This window comes from Zosterops lateralis, assembly GCF_965231275.1.
Source record: "Zosterops lateralis genome assembly, chromosome: 6".
In the NCBI taxonomy this organism is placed as follows: Eukaryota; Metazoa; Chordata; class Aves; order Passeriformes; family Zosteropidae; genus Zosterops; species Zosterops lateralis.
The window spans coordinates 15012712-15034113 of record NC_139761.1 but is presented as its reverse complement, the minus strand read 5'-3'; the positions used below and the strand labels follow the sequence as shown (position 1 = coordinate 15034113).

At 42.1% G+C, this 21402-nt stretch overlaps 1 protein-coding gene across 4 annotated transcripts; it reads right to left on the bottom strand.

Moving 5' to 3' along the window:
* Window positions 1-7412: 7412 nt before the first annotated feature.
* Window positions 7413-17955, bottom strand: LOC310910797 (alpha-1-antiproteinase 2-like). Of its 4 annotated transcripts, none has more exons than XM_083863807.1 (6): window positions 17892-17939; window positions 17055-17154; window positions 12483-13148; window positions 11264-11534; window positions 9349-9496; window positions 7413-8751 (listed from the first exon to the last, which is right to left on the bottom strand). In XM_083863807.1, the coding sequence occupies exons 3-6, from the start codon at window positions 13129-13131 to the stop codon at window positions 8557-8559; spliced, it is 1263 nt and encodes a 420-aa protein (XP_083719933.1). In that variant the 5' UTR covers window positions 13132-13148; window positions 17055-17154; window positions 17892-17939; the 3' UTR covers window positions 7413-8556. The 4 variants fall into 4 exon arrangements, with proteins under 4 accessions (XP_083719933.1, XP_083719936.1, XP_083719934.1 ...); XM_083863810.1 differs by lacking the exons at window positions 17055-17154; window positions 17892-17939 and adding exons at window positions 13225-13361; window positions 13738-13845; XM_083863808.1 differs by lacking the exon at window positions 17055-17154 and having other exon boundaries at window positions 17892-17955.
* Window positions 17956-21402: the final 3447 nt, after the last annotated feature.

Here is a 21402-nt window from a genome sequence, read left to right as displayed (position 1 = left end):
AACACACTTTTTAGCCTCATATTTTATACACTTGCCTCCCAAACCTGTATCTTCCACTTGACTGTAGTTATCTTACAGCTTAGGCACAACGTAGCTATAGTAGGCCTTGGAAGATCTGAGCTTGGACACAAAGATGCTCCCATTCTAAGGAAAAATATTGTCATTGCATCTACTTTGATGCTTGTGGGAGGTCAGACCCAATGATAATCCACCCTGCCTGGACTCCATACAGATTGGTCTAGCAAACATCTTTGCTTTTAACCTGCTGCAGACATCCTGTCTCAACTCCTTCTCGGACTTGTGTAGGAGTAATGTGGATGGTGTGTGACAATGTGCTCAGATGCTCATCAGCCTCTTGCTACTGTGTACCAGATCAAATTTCTCCTCCCAGGTAATGTGTAACCTGAGGGGCTGCAGCCGACCAGGAGCATGAAACAGAACATCAAAAACAAAGAACTGATCTTCTTCATATGAAAAAGAAACATATAAGATACAGACAATTCCAATATTAAGGGGAGGAAAACTACCAGTGCTTTCTTTCTGTGTGGATGTTCTATTGTTATTTCAGTAAATTTTAGCTGACATAGGGCTGTTTACCTGAGGAAATAATGCAGCAGAACTGCGATGGGAAAGTGTTGCTATCCTAAATCCTTGTGAGAACTTTTGTTCTAGCATGAGTGACTTCTTGGGTGAGCTTATACTCTTAAACTCTTCAGCAGGTGAAAAATATAAAAATATTTATGTCAGAAATTTCTGTACAGAAATTTTTCAACCTAGAACTATATTATTCTAAACCAATATTTTAGATCATAGCAGAACCTTGGTTTTGTATGCATCTAGTGTAATGGAAGATGGGATGATTTAGCACATCACTGAATATAATTTTGGGAAATTGATTTAACTCTTTCTGCCTTTTTGATCAAAATTCAAGATGTGAAGCTTTGCAAAACTCATAGCTTCCACTGCTAGCTAGCACCACAGGACTAGGTCTGTTGTCCCTCTGTGGCTGCGTGACTCCCATGCTTATCTGACTTACACAGCAGCTCTTACTCTTGGCAAGCCCAGACCTGCAATGGTGTTTTGAGTCCTCACCGAGAGCTGAGCCAGTGGGAGACTCCCTGTAGGAGCAATTACACCAATACAGCTGTGCCTGTTGTAGTACAGCTCATTCTGCTCAGGGGAAGTGGCATTAAGTCTCTGTATGAGACAGTGGTATAATGACATAACTCCATTACTTCACTGAGCAGGCTGTGGGTTTAACTGCCCTTGCTCATTCAAGGACCACCTTGGTAATTAATTGTGCACATGCTGCAGTTTATGTTGGTAACAGTCTACTTCAAGTAGATGTGAAAGATTCAACTGCTGAGGCCAGTCCACAGCATGATACTGAAAGCCTGCAAGGAAACAAGCTCTAACAGATGAGGTTGCAAAAGCAAAAGTTGAAGCCAGGCTAGAAATTTTGTCCTAAGTATATATGAAATGCAAATGCCTCATCTTTTTTCAGTTCTGCTGAAAAGAAAAATGAGCTGTGCAATGGAGTTTTATCTCCTAGTTTAAAATCAAGCAATAGGGAGTTGGGATGGAAGAACAATGCAAAGTCAGCATGCTCACTGCAAAGCAAACATGAGCGTTATCTTAAATTTGCCCTGAGAGAGCAAAAAAAAAAAAAAAAAAAAAAAAAGGTATAAGCTAGCAAAGCATTTTCTCATAGAATTTCCTCTGTGTACTGAGAGTGCCTTAGCCACCCTCTCCTTTAGAGTAATTTGATTTAATTATACTAACAATGGTTAACACTTTGATATCCCCAAACCATACAGTAAAGATCAGTGTGTGTCAGTGTGTACAAGTGTATCTGTGTGTGGGTGCATCTGTAGGAAAGAAATAGGACACTGAGCCTGAGTGCCAGGACTTAAGCAAACAAATGCAGAGCTGGGAGGACCTGGGCTGTGTCTCTCTCTCCATTAGTGGGGAATGGACAGGAATGGTGCTTAGGAATGGTGGCAAATTGCAGTCACCCTCAGAATAGATCTTGGGAAAGAATCTGAGAAGACAGCATGCCTTGCTGGAGCACAGCCCACCTAGGGAGCCCTGCTGGCATGTCAAGCAGCCCCAGCACTGCTCTATGGTGTGGGGAAACAGCCAGGAGGGAGCAGAGTCCTAAACCCCACTGTTGCTTTTGTCATCTCAACAGTAATGCATTTGAGCTCGGGAGAAATTTGTATTATAAAATGCTGTCATCACAGTCTCCCAGTAATCTCAAAAATGTCCAGATTTTGTGCTATCTTGATGTGTGGCTTTGTTCACTTCCCCAACTGAGGTGTGAGACTCATCTCTTCTTGATGTACTTCGGGAGCTGCGGAGATATGCCCTGTGTTGGTAAACGTAACCTGCATTGGTTACAGTATGATACACATGGTAGGCAGAGCTAAGCTGGAGCAAAATGCACTGGCTGTCTTCAAGTGTCTATTCTTGATTCTGCAATGATAAGGTGATCTCAGCTGTCATATTCTAAAAATTGTGGGGTTTGCTTGTGCCATGTTAAAGGGGACATTTGGAAATTGGTGTTATTTCTGCAGGGGAGATCATGCCTACAAATATGGCAGCAAAAACACACTCCTGACTTCAGACTTCCAACTTCATGGAAACCTCTCCTTTCCCCTCATGCCCCTGTCTGTACTACCCAAGGAAGGACAGTACACTCAGGGACACACAATGGATGACACTGGGGTTCTGTACCATGGTCTCTGCCTGGCAGTGAGGCTGAAAGTTACAATCCCAAGGCTCCTCTCAGCTGAACTCCTGTTTATTATGACCCCCCCACTGTAGGGATACCCCCATTTTCTCTGCCCAAGTGGCCTTACACGTGGTCAGGCTGAGCCCCAGCACTGCCAATTCTGGTGGCCACGGGCAGAAGCAGAGTGAGATGAATTCCTCTGCTAACCAAAGAGGCTTTTCTGCAGGCACCAGCTTAAACACACCCTTGAACTTTGCATTTATATTTTACTAAAGTCTGGAATCATTAGGAATTTTTTCTTCTGTGACCAAAGGACACAAACTTGACAAAGAAACATGCACAAAAAATCTGCCTGTTTGGGAAGATTGCTGAGTCAGGCAGGTTTTCTTGGCTGATGCTGCTGGGTTCTGTGGGATGGCATCACCCTCACTGGCCAGCATGACAGGCTGAGCTCATTTCCACTGCAGAGCCACTCCACAGTGTGTCTCTTCCCCATGACTGTATAAGGGACTCAGAATATATTTTGAGAATATTGAGAATCAAATTCCCCCCAAAATAAAATATAATATAATATAATAAATTAAAATAAAATATAAATCCTCCAAGCTTTTGTTAAAGTTTTAAATGTTATACAATTATTAAGTCATGCTACACTTTTACCTGTGGCCAAACATGTTAAATTGATTAAACAGTCATTTCCCGTGCTTTGAAGCCAGCTATTTCAACACAGCAGGTAGTCTGATAATCTCTCAGCTGCATCATTTACCAGACAAATAGCTTCTCTGTGTAAACTAACATAGCCAACTCAGGGATATAAAATAATGGATAGAGCTAGATCAAGCTGTAATATAAATGCTTCAGATTATACCAAGATAGCCTAGGGGGCGATGACAAACAAAACCAGATTCTGGTGCTTGTCTCCTGCAACCAATAACCTGCACAACCACATTCACACATGGCCTGCAACAAGGTGTCCTAAAAAATGCTGGTTGTTTTCAGTGCCCCAACACCAACACAGTTCTGGTCAGAGGCTGGGAACTCTGACACGTGCATGAGCACACAGGGGCTTTGCCACAGCAACTTCTGAGTTGCTGTCACAGGCCTGACAGTCATTTACAGCTGTGAAGATTTGTTTTAAAATAGTTTTTCCATGTAATCATGAAGAAAGCAACCTGATAGAGTTTTTAGCTGTGATTTTATCTCTTCTCAGTGAGCTGCTCTCCTTTGTCAATGAGTAGAGGCTTGCTGATGCCTTCCACTAATCTGTAGCTGACTGGCTCAGCTCCTAAAGATAAGAGAGAATAAATAATGATGACATCTTATTTCTTGTAGCTATCTAGGGGAAAAAAAAAAGGTGCTTTTGGTCAAGTTGCTAAACATCTAGTGACTGAATAACAGAATATCGGTATAACAGATAAGATAAGGCGGCACAGAAAAAGGGGTCCTGCTGATGCCTGTTGCACTGCTTTCTTCAGTTTCTGGACTAATAAAGAAAGCAGTGTGAAATTCTGTCTGTGGGACAGATTTCCTCAGCAGAGCTCTGTGCCTGTTAGCCCCAGAGCAGTGACCCAGAAGGTCCCTGGGCTGTGGATCAGCCTCCTGCCTGGGAGTGTCCCCTCGCCCCTCCGTGATGTGGCCAGCATTCCTCATGTCTTGCTGCCCAGCTGTGGGGAAGAGCTGAATGTCCTGTGGCCCAGGCTTGGTGGGAGGGCAGGCCAGGGGAGGGTCTTTGGGAGAGAATCAGGACTGCCACCCAGGGCTGGCTCCTTGACTCTTATTCCTCTTTCACCCCAGCACCAACTTTTGCCTTTTGTCCAACATTGATCCACAAGGTTTGAAGCACTTGGCAGAGCTCACTGACTGACCACAAAGGGGTGTTTTGGGGGGGATGTTTTCTTTCAAAAATGTAGATCCTCAGCTACCATAAGGAAAGGCTTGGCCACATCCTTGCCAGGAGGAGTACATGGGGCAGGTGTAACTGGTGTGCTCTGGGGCCAGCTTGGGATCACTGTTACACATTTGCCTGTTCTTCCCCTTAATTTTTTTCTTCAATGTTTCACAGGTCCACAGTACACTTGGACACAGGACCTGTGCTGTGTTTCACATACACTGTGTACTCAATCTCTGTTCTCATAGTTACTGGTTAAGCACCAAACTGTTTTCACCCTGCTCCCATGTCTGTAAAGCTTTGATGACCAGTGACTGAGCACTGGCAAGGTGATTTTAACTCTGAGGTGCCCAGTTTCATCCTCTGCTTGTACTCTCCAGTCCCCTGCTATCATCCCACCATGTCTGTATGCTTTCATTTTTCATTCTAGGGTCACAGACATCTCATTCTATGCAGAAGAACTCCTTGTTATTAATATCTCTTGGTTACATAAATATCTGTACACAATCATAAAAAAGCTAAGAAAAAATTTAGACGAATTAGGTGATAGCACTCAATTGCTGGATATTACTGTTAAAAACAAAGTAGCCAAAACAAAACCCCAGACAGGCCTGGGCAGGTCCAAGCAAAGCCTGGCAAGTGCAGAGAACCAAGGCCTGTGCTCTTAGTTTAACAAAAACCGGGCCACTGTGTTACCAGCAACAACACTGCTGTATCTGCAGTTAGAGCTTATACTGACCTGTGTCTTTACTCTTGCTGAGCAAGAGCTATAAGATCACACCTGCCTGAAGAGTAAATACGGAGTTTTTCCCTTGAGTCCTCTTTATAGGCAGGCTGAAGGGGGTGGGGTGGGAAGTGAGGGGACTTTTGGTTCCCTTCCTCCAGGTACAGCCTTAGTGATGGTGAGAAAAGAGCAAAACCCTGAACGCCTGTTTCAACAGTCATTGTGTGAGCCCAGGAGGCTGTTGCAGCCCTGGGATGGGGTATTTGGAGGCTGTGCTGATGGCCTTGCCCTGGTGCAGTCAAGGAAACAGGGCTGGCTCCTGGCCAAGGGACAAGCAGGTCACCCAAATCTGGGATCACAACAAGCACAGCTGTGAGCTCCATCCTTACACTCGATTGCTGTGCCGGCTGTTTCAACGGCTAATGAACCTGGTCACTAATTGTCCCTGCGATGTGTCTCTGGCTCATTTATATCCCCACATTGCCCATCACAGCACATGGCAATAACCTAGGGACCCGAAGCCGTGCCTTTCAGCCCAGCCTTCCTCAGTGTGCTGCCCTCGAGATGTTTTGTGGAAGGCAGGGCCCCCTTTTTTTTCCTGGCCTCCATTTTTTGGGAAGGAAGAGGAGGACCCGCTGGCATGAACACACGGCACTGGCGAGTGGGAGGGACAGAATGTTAGTTTGCAGGAGGGAGAGTGGGAGGCTGTGAAAAAGAGCTGGTCCGGAGAGGAAATGAGAAGAATGAGTGTAATCAGGAAAACCTGTTTTGTTGCTTGCAGCGACGAGAGCAGGATTAAGAGAGCAGGACTTGGTGGATGGTGGGGAGAGATGAGAAGGGGCCGCGTAGCAAAGGGCCCAGCGCAGCCGGGATGTGGGTAGGGAGCGGCTGTCTGCTGCTCTTTTGTGCTACGTGTTCTGCCTGCCTCTTCTTAACACTGTCTCTGGCAAACCCTGCAGTGGAAAATCACAGCGTGATGTCAATACAGCCGGAGCTATTGCCTGATGAACAAGTCTAGCAAACGGCTCCTGGAGACCGATGGTGACTGACAGGAATCCCCTTGGGAACAGCGGACACCCCTCTCACCACCGCTCTGTCCTCCCATGGCCGGCACCGCTGAGTGTCCCTGTAACCTCCCCTACATGCTTTACAAACACGGAGAGATCGTATGAGAGGAGAAGAACAAACTGTGAAGTGCGAGCTCTTTGCTGCAGCGTAGCTGCTCCTGTGCCTTCCTCCTGCTGCCCTGTGGGCTCTTCTTCCTCGAATTTGTGAGAAAAAGAGAATTCCAGCATCCTGCTTGGGAAGGGGGCACATCTGTGAGGGCACCAAGGCACTAAGGGTAGGAAAGGAAGGAATCTCCTTCCAAACATAAGGATTAACAGACCACAAATGCTGATTTCACTTATGTGGGGAATTCTCTTCATCTTCAAATCTCTCCCAGAACCATATGGGGACAACTTTCCTCCTATGATGCTGTATTTCTGTGTTTATGTCTTCATCCACTGCAAAGTGGTTTACAGCTGAGCAAGCAATATTTAATTCATCTGTGGCCTCTGTTTCTTCCACTCTTGATGTAAACTGAGTATCACGCTCCTAAAATCAATTCTTTCCATTTTTCAACTGCAGCTCTACAGAATTCAATACATAACTGTGGATCTCACCTCTTTGAGCTCTCTACCCTCTAAAGGTTTTACTGTTGCTGTGTTGGATGCCCATCGCTCAACAGCAGTAAACAGTAGGAGTGATGACAGCTGAGACCACCCCCAGTGAGGCTGAACCCTGCAACTGTATTTATAGGAGATGAAAAGCCTGCAGTCGGGTGGGGGGCCTTGTTAATTACTTCTGTGTGGGCGTTGGGCCACAAAGCCACCCAGACAGATGGACAAGTATGCAGGAATGTGCCAGAAAAGTACATGCACTTCTGTCACTGTTAGTCCCGCCTTTGATGCTATGAATTGTTGATACATTCATCTAGACTGTATTTAGTAAAAAAAACCCATGAAGCATCATGTTAACAGAGGGCTTTTACTAGGAACACAGAGCAGAAAGGGGGCTTTCCTCTAGTAGGGGAGACAATGCTTTGCACCACGCTAATAAAATCACACTTGCTCTTAAATTTCACAGAGGGCACACAAGACCTTGCTGAAGTTGTGTTTGCCTCCCAAGCCATTTGACTGCTCCCAGCATCATTGCCAATGACATGACACCCTTTAATCTCTTCCCAAAGCACACAACTTTAGGGAGAACAGGGCCAGTAGTACTCCTTCTGATACCAGTTGTCAACCAAGTCCATTGAAGGTGGTTCCCAGCCAGCCTTCATGCTGCCCTATGTTCTACCTAGGTGCCTGTCACCCCTACCTGGGTCAGATGATTTGCTTATTGCATGCTCCTTACTTAAATTTTTGGCTGTAAAGGGACAAAAGCATTTAAAAAATCTCTAATATTCCAGAGTCTCCTTAAAGGTTTTCCACAAATCTCAGCTGCTTGACAGTATGCTTGTATAATTGCCATCCAAACACCTCACCTTCCCATTCACTTACATCCTCCTCATCACTGATGGATACACGTGTCAGAAGTCAGTAACTCCATCTAAACCTGCCAAATTGGTAACACGTGGTGAAAATCTTCAGATTCAAGGCAGAGTTGATCCTCCTGTTCTCTTTTAAGCTGCAAGAAACTCAGGCAGATTTGCTGCTAGATTGATACTAAGAATGATAAAGGGTTTCTGGTACAGAAAGCTGTTGAAGGCAGCTTTTTGCATTCCCAGAGCAGTCTCCATCAGAAGCTCCAGGTTTCTGTGACCCTGCAATGTTGATCCAACTCTTCCCATATCAGATTTACTTATGGTAAATTACAACCACTTCTGCTTGCTTTGCAAGAATGTTCATAATTTTACTTGCTGACTACCTCATATTAAGCAGAAGTCTTCCATTGTAATATAAGCATTTCTTTCCAAATACTGGCAAAGCTTAGAACTTTCCTTGCCTTTCAGTCAGGTAAAAAAGACAGTCTTTTCTAGCTGAATTTAAAACAATTTCCTCCTCTTCAGCAAGTGTCATGGTCAATACCAATAGTTTTTGATGATGACATAAAATAAAAACTGCTGCTAACAAAGAACCATATATGTGTTGGTACAAATGGAAATAAATCATGTCATGCGTTTTCACATCTTTAATTAGTAGTAGCAAACAAAATTCATATGTCACTTCAGCTAGTGATAATCGGGTTAACTATTTTTCCTATGAAGAGTGTACTGTTTGTATCTCTATCAAAAATCAGCATGAGGAAGGGATGGCTGAACTCAATGGTTGGAGGAAGAGACATTGGCATGATTTCAATAGCAGTTGCTGCTGCTGCCTCAGTACCTTTCTCATCAACATCCAGAGAAGCCTTGTGGACAACCTAGGAAAAAAGAAAACAGTCACTCTGGGCAGTCAACAGCCTCTTGAGAAATGAATCAGAGTCCTTTTAAAGCAGCCCTGCTTTGAGGGATCCACTGGGAAGTGTGTAGAGGCAGAAGAGCTGTGTTGTTGTAGTCATGGCTGCTCAAGTGAGAATTACGATGGAGCTATGGAAATCTCCTAAAAAAAGTCCAAAATATTGGATGAAGGATATAGACCCTCCACCTCTAATTGTTTGTCTGGACCTCCAGAACTGATTCTCCAGGGTGAGAAGGACGTGTTGTGCTGTGCCTGGGAGCGTTAGTGGTTTTCCTTGAGGAGTCAGGAATTGATGCTCCTCTCGTATTTCAGATACTGCTGAGGAAATCTTGGCCAATACCAGTCTTGGAAAAAACCCAGAGATGCAGCAATCTAATCTGATCTCCAGTGTCACCAAGGGTCAATCTCCTTTTGTAAGCTTGAAGGGCCTGGGTGACCCAGCTACAGGCAAATTGGGAAGCTGGGACCTGTATATACCTGGTGTTTCTGGATGCTACCACTGATGGATTTTCCTGCATGCTTATGAAAGAAAGGAAAGAGACAACAGCCACAGACTTACTTTGGAAACCTTCAGATCTGGGGTGCCAGTGATGCCAGAGAGATCTGCCTGGTTGGTGAACACATCCACAATTCCCATCTTCTTAAGGGTGTCACTTATTTCATAGCTCCCAGAAATAGAAAATCTGGGGAAGTAGAGCTTCATAAATCTGTTAGGTAGAAGAGAAACACAGAGGGTGGTGAGAAGGATTTTTTCAACAATATAAATGATGGTGAGAAATTTCTTTATTTCCCATGAGTGTCAAATCCCAGTGGTTTGGACCCTGAATGTACAATGAGCACTTATTCAATTGCTGATGCATCTCATGGTGATATGAGAACTACCATTCTTGATCATAATAATAGCAGTCATAATGTATTTACCTGGTGATTTGTTTCAGATAATCTGAGAGCACTCTGCTAAGTAGAACAGTAACAAGGGCCCCTCTTTACAGGCAGAGACGAGGGATTACCCATGTTGCTCAAGAAGGTGGAGAGCTGATAAGAGATTCTGACAAAGTCTGCTTCTGGGGAAGTGTAGCAGATCCCAGCATCTCAAATCAAAGAAGTATTTTTGGCATAACTGGGCATTTGGCATGGCCCCAGGAAAGGTCTGTTCCCTGCTGCCTGCACATTTGGATTCCATATCCTGTAACTGTCTTCCTCCTCTGGGCTGGCCATGATCGAGTTTGCCTTTGTGAGCTGTCTGTAGGCAGCTCCTGCTTAGTGTGCTTTCTGTTGGATTTGTTTTCATGGCCTGTCCAGGGATCCTCAGAGCATCCAAGTCACCCACAGCAGTGATTATCCTTTAGGTGGCTCAAGTCTTTTGCTGACTTGTCCAGTGACAGCTTGGGCTGAATATTGAACAGCAGAACAGATGGGACCCAAACTGCAGTGCTGTAAACCTCATGTGATACTGCCCAGTCTCTAGAAGAGAATGGGACCAAGTGTATCAGCACTGGCAACAACAGAACAGTAGAACAGAAATTGCCATTTGGTTCTCACAGTTTCTCCCATGAATAACATACTCCTATATTGATCCTCAATGACCTTGCAGCAAAAATTCATTTAAATGAGGGTTTTCCTGATATTGCAGCTGAGAATGCTACATTTTTATTTTGATATTTGAAGTACCACATTATTAGCTCATATTCAGTTTGCTACCCATTATGTTTTTACTAACTGTGCTGGTATTTCTGTGATGATGCACTGAGATATATGGGTGTGAACTGCACTTATTAGTTGTGAATTAGGGCAGAGCTTGGTAAATTAAGCATGTATTAACTTGATATTACTCATCTACTGTTGCTAAGATCTCTTCTCTCCCAGACAAACAAGGTTGTAAAATGCATTAGCTGATGTTGGTGTCAATGGTTGAAGCTAACAGAAACTCATTAGATATTTATAGTTTCAAAACAAAATGCCAGAAAATCAGGACATCCACAATTAATCACTTGCCAGTTCTAACAACAACTGAATGCTGCAACATAATTATGTAGGACATACCATGTCTGTAAGCACTACTACAAACTGTGTAAGTTATGCTTTATTTAAGGTTCAGACTTATGCCTGAATCAGAGTGTACTAGTGACATAAGAGGAAAAACACAGTAGCTGAAATCTCAGTATAGAAGATTTGGCTTAAAATTGCAACCATTCCTCTCAATCCATAGAGTATTTTAGAAACACCAATCTAGGCTTGCTATTCCTTAGAGAGGAATAGGATGGTCTCTGCTCTGGTTGGGAGAGCAGCAAGTCACTCACCATCAACAAAAGAATAGTTAAATGCCAACCAGCTGCAAGATTTTTCCAGCTAGGGCACACAAGCCAAAAATAACCCATTCAGTTCCCAGAATTGCTATGTTCATAGTGTTTGCATTCCCCCAAAAGAAAAAAAAAAAAAACCACTATAAATCAGGTGCCACTGCAGAAGATTACCTCTGTAAGAGATGATCTGACCATTTCTGGATGATTTCCTTGTCCAGAGTTTGTTCTAACTGCTTCATTTTCCCTTTTGCTGGCAGAACCAGAAATGCAGTAGCACTCCCATTATAATGCAGCCGTACCACAGTGCATGACAGGTCCTCATCAAAATAGAAGTCAAAGCTGCCCATCTGGTTCATCATAGGAACTTTCACAGTTGTTTCAGCATCAACAAAGAACTCCCTTTCTTCAGTATGCTCTGGTTTAAAAGGCTTTTCCCAGCTGCCTGATACAGAGAAGGAGAATTTAACTGAATATCCCATGTTCTATCCCATCACAGACTAAATTTTTTATAGCTAGTAATAATATTCACCTATTTTTTCATGCGTTAAATACAAAATTTTCAAACATAACACTTTAGAATGTATATCGCAGTAATGCAAGGATCTTTTACCTGTTCAAAAGAGTGCATTGTATTCCACTTTCAATTTATGTTTCAGATGCCAATAATGAAATAGTTAAGTGGCTATTTTGTAACCAACACTGCTTTCTGTTCAGGAGATCTAAGTGGTCTTTCTATAAACATCACCTGTGTACTCATATACTGCATGCAATTAATTTCTATTGAATTTAATAATAAGCCTCAATTTGTAGATACAATAATGTAGGATCTCATATCTGAGATCAGGTCAGGCTTAAAGGCACATCTAACCCACATCAAAAATGCACAGTGTTTCTGCTTTGTTCCTTAAAATGTTTTCCCCTATTCATCACAAGCTTCTCCCATAAATAAATGTTAGTGTGCATGTATAAAGGACTCTGATAGGGGAAAAAAAGGAGTATGTAGTAAATTAGGCTATTGAATAATGCATAATTTAAAAAGAGGTCATAGGTCATATATAAATCTCAGTGCCTTCACTGAAAATTAGAAGAATATGGGACAACTGGAGTTATGGTTAAACCCAGGAACACCAGCTCAGGCTGTATGGAAGGCTGTGGCTTGGAACAGAGCTCCTGGAGCTGTCACAAAGAGAAACAAGACTGTGTGGCCTCTAGCTGCCTTCCTGAGGGGTCCTGACACCTCTCCACCACCTCCACTATGCCATTAGGGGATCTTCTGGCCCAGAAAAGAGCATTTGAAATTTTCCCCAGACCAGTTTTCAGTTAAGGTAGGCAACATTAGATTTGTTGATAGGAATGAATAGTGAGAATGTGAACCCTAGAGGAGACATACCTTTAAAGAAAACAAAGCTAGCCAGAAGCATTACAGTTTGTGGGTCCATGTCCTTTACCAAATCAGTAATTTTCCCATGTGTTTTCTTCTCTATATAATCATTTATCTGCTTTTCAGCTTCTGTTGGTTTGTTAAAGTCAGTTGTAAAAGCCTCCAGCTGATACAGAGCTTTGGCATCATCTGAAAACTTTTGTAGGAGTTTCAGCTTCTCTGTTACAAAGATGGCATTCCCCATGTCGAGCTGGACTCCACCATCAGGATGGTTCAGCATGTGGATTAGGTTGTGGAAGCCGTCATGAATCTCTTTCTCCTGAATCTCTGTAATGTTGAAGGAGAGTCCTTCCAGGATCTGAGACTTTGTGTCTGATCTAGCCCCAAGGGCCAGCATCGCAAAGGCAGTGGAGATGCTCACAGGAGAGAAGAAAATGTTCTCATTTGGTTTCTCCTGTGTAACCTCCCTAAAAAACTGGAATGCAAAGTCAGCATTGTTTGGCACAAGTTTGAGGCAAGCAATCGCTTCGCCTTCATGATGTACGTGATGTTTATGGTCATTTGGATCGTGGCTGTTGTGGTCGCTGGGTGGGAGCTGACTGTGGGCAACAGCCTGAAACCCAGCCAGTAGCAAACTTAGGTAGAGTGTGGTCTTCATCTTCTTGTATTAAAATCCTATTGGAAAAAAAAGGAGATGGTATTACTGAGGTAAGTGAATTATATTAGGTAGAAAGAGTTATTCTGTCATTACCACTGAATTAAAAAGTCTTATCTCTTTCTTTTGTCCTCAGTTTCCATGTTCTCGAGTTCTTGCCAGAATTTTTTTTTTTTTTTCCCAGGCCTCCTGGCAAGTCTCTGCCAACTTTCTGTCACCCCCACCCTAAATACCTGCAAAGACAAAATTCAGCATGGATTAGTTGAATACACAGCACCCTCAGCAGGCTGGATAATGGAGTATATCCCATCAGAAAACACCTCTTGGCTAATCGCTGAAAGGCTGCAGTACCACTCTGCTTTTGACACTAATGGTCTGAATAATTCCTTAAAGGTTTATCATAGAAGAAGTCTGGGTGTTTTGCGGGCTATGGGAGAAAGAGGAAATTCATGCAAGTGAGCAGCAATCAGTAGCTACATAGAATTTGAGCAAACAGGCAGGCAGGAGATCATTAAAAAACTCTTGGTCAGAATGACAAAGTGTCATATTTAAAGAAAGGACAAATAATAGGGGCTGTTCTTCAGTAGCAAACCAGATATAAACACCCACCTCTCTAAGGAATAGGTGGAGTTTTTTTTTTCTGAATAGAAATAATGCAGTGTTTTAAATAAGAACCTGAAACAATGTGCCGTCTCTTCAACAAAACCATTGGAGAGGGTTCATTTTCAGCACAGCAGAAGCAGTCAATGCCATTAGCAAAGAACAAGGCCTTATTTTTATCAGCTGCTCCACTGGTCAAAGAGCAAAGCGTTTATCAATGTGTTACACTTGGCCGTGGCAGCCACATTCCATTGCAGAGCTGACACTCTGCACTGTATAAGCTCTTAAAAAGAGACCTTGGAAATTGGGATGAGTGTCCCAATAGGCCTCATTTCTGAGGAGGAATCTAGGGCAAAGAAATGGTGCAAGAGTTACACAGGGTTTGGGGAGATAATGAGCCAGATTTACTAAAATCTTGCACAGAGAGACATTTTACACCAATTGCACCTCTCATCTCTGGCATGACTCAACTTGAGAGACTCGTCAGAAAGTGCTATGCTTATGGTCCTGCTTCCTATATATCATCAGAGGGAGCAATTTGTATTAGTAGTAGAATATCCACTTACAGTTAGACTCATGAGAACAACAAAACATATTCAAGCTATAATAAAATATTCAAACATTTACTTTTTTGTTAAAAGTAATTATAAAAAGCAGGCCTATTTGCTGTAACAGCATTACTGACAAGTGTAAGAACCATAAGGGTTGGGTTCTTGGTGGCTACAATTTTATTTACTGTACACAGTAGTTTTAAATTATTTCTTCTGATTTTGACATTGAAATAATTCTTGATATATCTAGATACTTGTAACTCAACACAAGAGCTCCAGTTCTGTGTTTTTAGAACTGCTATCAGTGAACCAGTGTATTAGTCAGACTTTGAAAAGAAATCAACTCCCAAACAAAAGCATCAGAGCTAAGCCTCATCTATTTCCACATATCCAGCAGGCTGATTCAGAAACTGCCTATGAATAAATTATTTACTATGAACTATTTACTCAGCTGCAGTCATAATTTATTAAGAATAACATGAATACTAAAAATGAGAAACATTTCATTTTAAACATAAGTTGCCACCTGTTCTCTATCTCATCACATTTAATATTTTTTACAAAATATAGCACCTGATAGATAGGTTTTTCTATGTATGCCTCAAAATGCCAGCTCTATTTATTTGGAATGCAAAGCATAAAGGGATTTTAACTGACTTGACCTCAAAATGATGGTGAAAAGAAACAAAATGGTTTTGCTGTAAGGGTTCTGTAAAATATTAGTTACAGTTTACTGAGGGCAATTTTGCCTATCCTGATTTTTTTCTCTATATTGACAACATGTTCGCATTTTGTGGTTAATTTATGTACTTTCATGGAATTAATTTCATTTTATTACAGCTTTGAATTCACAGATAATTAAATACAATCTGAATCTGAATCTGAATCATCCATCTGTTACTCAGTACTGGCCAATCACAAACAGTCAAGACTCATGAGTCAGACCTCACAAAAATCTTGATAATGGTTAGTTTTAAAGGCATAAGATTATAAAAGACTTAGCAGATGTGATTTGTACAGATCTTTTTTTGTTGTTTAAGCCTTCAAGATACAAGTGGCCGTCTTGATTGGTCCCTGTTTTGAAGCCTAAAGGTACTTTTATAGTAAGATTTGCACCCTCTGAACTTTCAGAATATGATTGGGGATTGTTATTTCATATTTGATACTTACTATTTCATTTTATGTTATTGTGGCTTCTGGGTTAGCAAGTGACCAACCACTAACAAATTGACAATGGACACCCTTTCAGCAGGAAACGGAAGGTGCAGATTCTCATATAGTCCTAAAGATTGATGGATTTTCCCATGGAGCATAGTTGCTAATGATTCATTAAAAAGAATAGAGCTGAGAACCTGTGCTGTAAAGACTGTAGGAAAATCCCAGACTGAAGGGGTTAAGTTTGCAGAAAGTTCTTTAAGGCCTTTACTTTTATAATTTCCAGAAAAAAACCCCACAGATTATCCATTAACATGGCAGTAAAAGTGAAAAGCACTTCAATTCTAGCTCCAAATCCAGTCTGACTTGAATACCCTGGAAGGAAACACGTTAACCTCTGCCTCTTTTCTTTGTGTGTTACAAATGGCAGTTTATTTGTGGTGTTCAAGGATAGATTACTTTAAAGAAGAGCTTTCAATCAAACCAGACAGTGATACAAGAGTATGCCAGCACTTGGAAGTCAGTGTTTTCAGCAATTTATCTGTAGTAGACTTGGTGATAACATTTGCTGAATATATTACCTCTTCCCTAGCATACAATATTCCCTACTATGCAACTCAGAAAGAAAATGGAGAACACTGGGATTAGCTGTAGTTATCTTAGAATAATTCCACCAGAAAACCTGGGAGTGGGCTGGACTGAGTTTTCTGACTGACAGAACTTGCTTCTTTGTGGATATATCTATTTTGTCCATTTTAGGGCTGATTTCTGTCTCCAAGATTTCAAGATATTCTGGAGACAACTTTCTGCCTTTAGAGTCTCATGTAATATTCCAGGACATGAATATTCATCCCATGCTACTCCCATAAGGGGTCCTCACTGATAATCTCATTTCAGACAACATGAAAAATTGCGCTACTCAAAAACATATGCAGGTATAAATAGAAAAGCTGTTTGCTCACCAGATGGTGCTGCTTCCCTCCTGATTGTTTCTGAAGAAGGAAATCTGAGAAATTTGTTTCCTGAAAGCAGCACTGTGGGGGCACTAGGCACATCAAGTTACAGCACCACAACCTCCAGTGTGTCTACTGAACTAAATATCAGCTACAAGCTACTTACTTGTAGAAAGAATCATCCAAGCACACAAAAAATCACAAAAGAAAGACTTGACTAGCCATATCTGTGTGTGAGAACATGACCTCAGAAGCCTACTGTCCCGGACCACCTGTTCAAAGGAGCACAACAAATTCACCTGTGCTTTCCTTGCTGGCCAAAAAGCTCTGCATATTTAATTATATGGACCTGAACAGGTTCAGGGTTTATTCCAGACTGATCATCTAGACATTCAATTCTCTTGTCATTCAGAGTTTTGATACCTCTATGACTGAGCCCCTGAGGAGATTGTGAACACAAGCCAAGGGCATTGGACTGTTCCCACTGTGAATATTCCATTAAAAGTAATTCCTTCTGCAGCAGAAATGTGGAAGCCTTGTTTACATTATCCTTTAGAAATATCTGTGACTGTTCACAGGACTGTTTTGTGTTTTTCTGTCTTCTGTGAACCAGCATTGGAGAATTCACACAGAAAGTGGCATCATCCACCTCTCAGGATCCCTTTACCTGGAAACAGGTGAACATGAGCTCTCACACTTCTACCAGGCCACCATGAGTATTTGCTGTTGATCCTGAGTTACTGCATACACTCGGGGATGAAGCATCACTGAGCCCAAGAGAATAAAAAAGTAGACAAAAAGGAATGAGTGCAGTGTTTAAGATAGAGGGGATTTTCTTCTCTCTGCAGGAACAGACCAGGTTTTCCGTTTCTGCCTTCCAGTGTACACCTGACCACTGCCTGGTTTTTGGCTCGTTAAAAAGGTTGACCTCACTGTGATCTTCTGAACATGTGAAAAATCACCAGTTTCTGCACTTCTCTCTCAGTGGGCTGTAATCTGATGATTACCTCAATAATGTCTCATCTAAAATGGAAGCAGACATTTGATACACCATTCCCTAAGCAATGGTATTTCTTGTAGACCTTCAGTATAAAAATCACCAGAATTATTTAAAAAGAAGCACCAATACATTAAAAAAAATGTTCTGAGTACCCATCATCAGGCTTTTAATGAATCAGGGCCTATTTCTTGCAGGAGGTACATCAGGGAAAGTCACCCTTTTAGGATTTCTTGTCTCCAGAGACCATCCTGCTTTCTGTCAGGACACCCTACTCTGCTTTTAGATTCTTACTCCTTCTTCCAGTGACCTGACAATGTGTAGGCAACTCATTGCCTGAGTTGTGATGCCTATGTCCTTTATATCCAGTTGACACAACAAAAACCTCATTATATAGGACAGACTTCAGTATAAGATACAACTTTAGAAAAGATTTAAAACTGATTGCCTTCAACAAGAGGAGACACTTTTAAAGTCTCTGTAGGAAGCAAATAAATCACTACTTACAGCAGCTTCCAAGGATCCTGCTGTCTTCACCAGGACTACCCTGCAGCTCCCTCTCTTATTTATACAGTTGAATAGCATTATGAAAGCAAAATGTCCTCTAGAAAACATTAACCAGGACAGACAAGCATTATTACTTTAGGAACAGTGCAGAGTAAACAGTGAAGACAATTTTTTTGGTCAGGCAGCTGATTTTTGCTGTATATGCATGGCCAGACCCTGCCTTTTCTTAGAACATTCCTAAGCATTTCTACACATCCTCCTGATGGGAATCTGCTACTCACTCTGGGAAATACTTCATATGCATCATTAAGTTCTGTAAACTGCATGAGTTCATTCAGTAGAAATAACTGAAGAGAGTAAAATGAAACATATACATAATACTAGACATGAGCCTAAGGAAAAGAGAGCTGTGGATGCATGCTGCAGCCAGATCTCAATTTAGTATTTTTCAACAAGGTATTTTGCTTCCTCTATACCAGACTTTTATTAGTTTTTATTTGGCATATTTGTTTTAAATGATACACTATTTCTTAATTATCTCTATTGCCATTAATAAAGGCCAATTTCTGGGGACATCCCTTTTAAAATTAAAGCTGCAGTACTGATGTTTGTAGTGGCTGGGAGTTGCTGTAGGGATTGCAGGATGATGGCAGAGATGTGAATCCAGGACCCCATGGCACCCAGCACACCTCAGCCAGAGTGGTGTCACCCAGTGCCTCGTGCAGCAATGGACTGAAGGACAAACTGTTGCCTTGTACTCCCAGTGTGGGCTGGCATAAAGTGCAGGTACTGCCAAAAGGCAGACAGGGAAGGGCAGGCCAGGTCACCAGAGCCTGTTTTCACATAGAGCTAGAACTGTGTGGTGGTCAGGCCACCTGTGTTTTACATGACTCCCTGTAAGGGTGTGCTCCTGCAGCAGCCACAGAGGGACAGCCACAGGGACTGTGCTAATGTGGGTATGACTGAGAGACTGGAAAAGCTCACAGGTCAGTGCCCCAGTGAACACCCATCAAGGAGGGGCATCCCCTTGGGAGATAGGGGATTCAAGGAGAAAAGGTGCTATACATCATAGAATCATTTACGTTGGTAAATACATCCAAGATCGTCAAGTCCAACCATTAACCCAGCACTGAGAACTCCCATAACTAAACCTTGTTGTTAAGAGCCAGATCTACATGTCTGTTAAATACCTCCAAAGATGATGCTGGCACCACTTCCCTGGGCAGCATGTTCCAGTGCTCATAATTCTTTTAGTGAAGCAATTTTTCCTAATATCCAATCTGAACATCTCCTGGCACAACTTGAGGTCGTTGCCTGTTTTTCTATCATTTGTTACTTGGGAGAAGAGACCAACACTCACCTTGATGCAACTTCCTTTTAGGTAGCTGTAGAGAGTGATCAGGTCTTCCCTGAGCCTCTTTTTCCCCAGTATAAAAAACTCCAGCTCCTCCAGCTGCTCCTCATAAAACTTGTGTTCCAGACTCTACCAGCTCCATTGCCCTTCTCTGGACATGCTGAAGCACCTCAATGTCCTTCGTGTAAAGAAAATGCCTTTTCTTGTAGTGCATGCTAAAGAAGGAATCTTTTGGAATGAAAAGCTTTACAATAACAGAATAAATGTTTTGGAAAGATTTTCCTCTGGGCCATTCTTCAGGGGTTAGCAATGAATGGAGGCATTTCTTCTCCTCTCTTTTCCAGCCTGTATGCACATGTGAAACTACCTGTAGGTACAGCATTAAAGGGTCTATGCATTTAGGGCTGTTGGAGCTTCTGCAAATCCTTTCCTTCCTGGCTTCTACCTCTTTCTCTTCTGTGGGTGCCTTTTACCTGTGCAAAGGTAAGTAGAGTGTTTCAGAAGTTTTGATCCAGACTGCTGGCAAAAATGTTTGATTTGTTTACAGACTGATAAAAGCAGCTGGGCACATACAGCCTGTTTTTCTGTAAACCAACAAATGAAAATACTCTCTGAGGTTACAGAAGTTATCTAAAAGATAATCGGACTGAAGATGAATAACACATGCACTGAGAGAAAAATGAGAGCACAAAAGTTCAGCTATGAGTAAAATTACCCAAAAAAAGTGAAGGAAAAACCAATTGACTTAATATGACTTTATTTAAGAGCAATTTTTTCTTGCAATTGGAAGTTCCATTCACCTGCTGACATTTGTAGGGGAGTGCAGGAGACAAAATGATGTAAATTAAATCTAATCTATATCAATCTCCAATGTTATAACCAATGTGATACCTGTTTTCTTTTTCATCTATGTATCAGTTTCATCCAATCATGTAAGCCATCCTGAAATTTGCCGAGACTCTGTTTCAATTTTTGATGTCAGAATATGTTGCACGGGAACTTGTAGCTCTCTTTTTATGCAGGCAGTAAGCTTATGTAGGCACTGCTCTGGTATTCTGAAAAACAGAATACCAGAATTTGGTCCTCTTGGTCTGCAACATTAGGTGTCCTATTACTTTGAACCCCCTGTTACTGATGAGTTTTTAAAATAGTATTATTATTACTAGTGTTACTGTAATTATTTTTATTATTGAAAGATCACAATAATACTGTTTCATTTTTTCATAAATTCACAACATTAACAAGAGTCATCCAGTATGAATTCCCCTGAAATCAGGGTGGCTGTAGTCTGAAAAGAATTAATTATTTAAATTAGAAGAACTGTATGCTTGCTTCCCTAGTAGAGAAACATTTTCATCTTTTTAAAATATTTAACTAATTTCCTAAAAGCTATTTTAAAACACAATGGGTTGTTGCTGTTCTGATGATGCCCTCTGGAGTACAGAGAGTACAGAGTCCCTCCTATGATAGTGCTGAGAGTAAATGCCAGTGTGGAGCTGGTGAAAGCTGCATCCCACTCTTCCCTGCCAGGCTATGTTTAACTTGTGGGGCTCTGTGTTTCAAGAGAAAAGGCATTCATGGTTACATGGAACAGTTCAGTAGTGACCTGCTGGAGCAAGTGCCAGTACAGACCAAATACAGTCGTGTCAAATGCCTTCTCCAGTGCTTCCAAGTAAGAATACAGCAAACCATCACCTTCAAGTTCCTTCTTTGCTTAGTTGCTGTGCACTGGTCTTGTCCCCTGCCAGCCCCACACGGTAGGTCTGGGTTTACCCCAAGGGGGAATGTCTTGCTCAGACACAAATTCCAGCTCCAATGAGGGAATGCACACACAGTACTGTCTTCTTGCAGAGCCCCTGCAGTGGGTCCCTTCCCATATTGCCAGTCTTAGCATCAGTTTCTTTCTGCAATGCAGTCAAGACCTTCTGGGTCCCAAGGAGAGTTATGTTCCATCACTTTCAAAATCTGGCTTGGAGTGTGCTTTCTTCTCTTAGGCTGCAGCTGCATAGTTGCTGTGACTTGATCAAAGTACAGGATGCTGCTGCCAGAGATGTCTCATCCCCCTGCATTTGTGCCATCTCCCCAGAATGGCTGATGGTTTCTGGGGTCTGGAGCCCAGGACAGGTGGAAAGAGGCTGGAGGAACAGGTGTTTTCAG

Coding starts and splice junctions, on each gene's coding strand:
- LOC310910797 (XM_083863808.1), bottom strand. CDS start 13,131: ATGAAGACCACACTCTACCTAAGTTTGCTACTGGCTGGGTTTCAGGCT. Junction 11,535..12,482: donor TAGCTTTGTTTTCTTTAAAG/GTATGTCTCCTC, acceptor TCTCTGTATCAG/GCAGCTGGGAAAAGCCTTTT. Junction 8,752..9,348: donor CAGATCTGAAGGTTTCCAAA/GTAAGTCTGTGG, acceptor CTTTTTTCCTAG/GTTGTCCACAAGGCTTCTCT.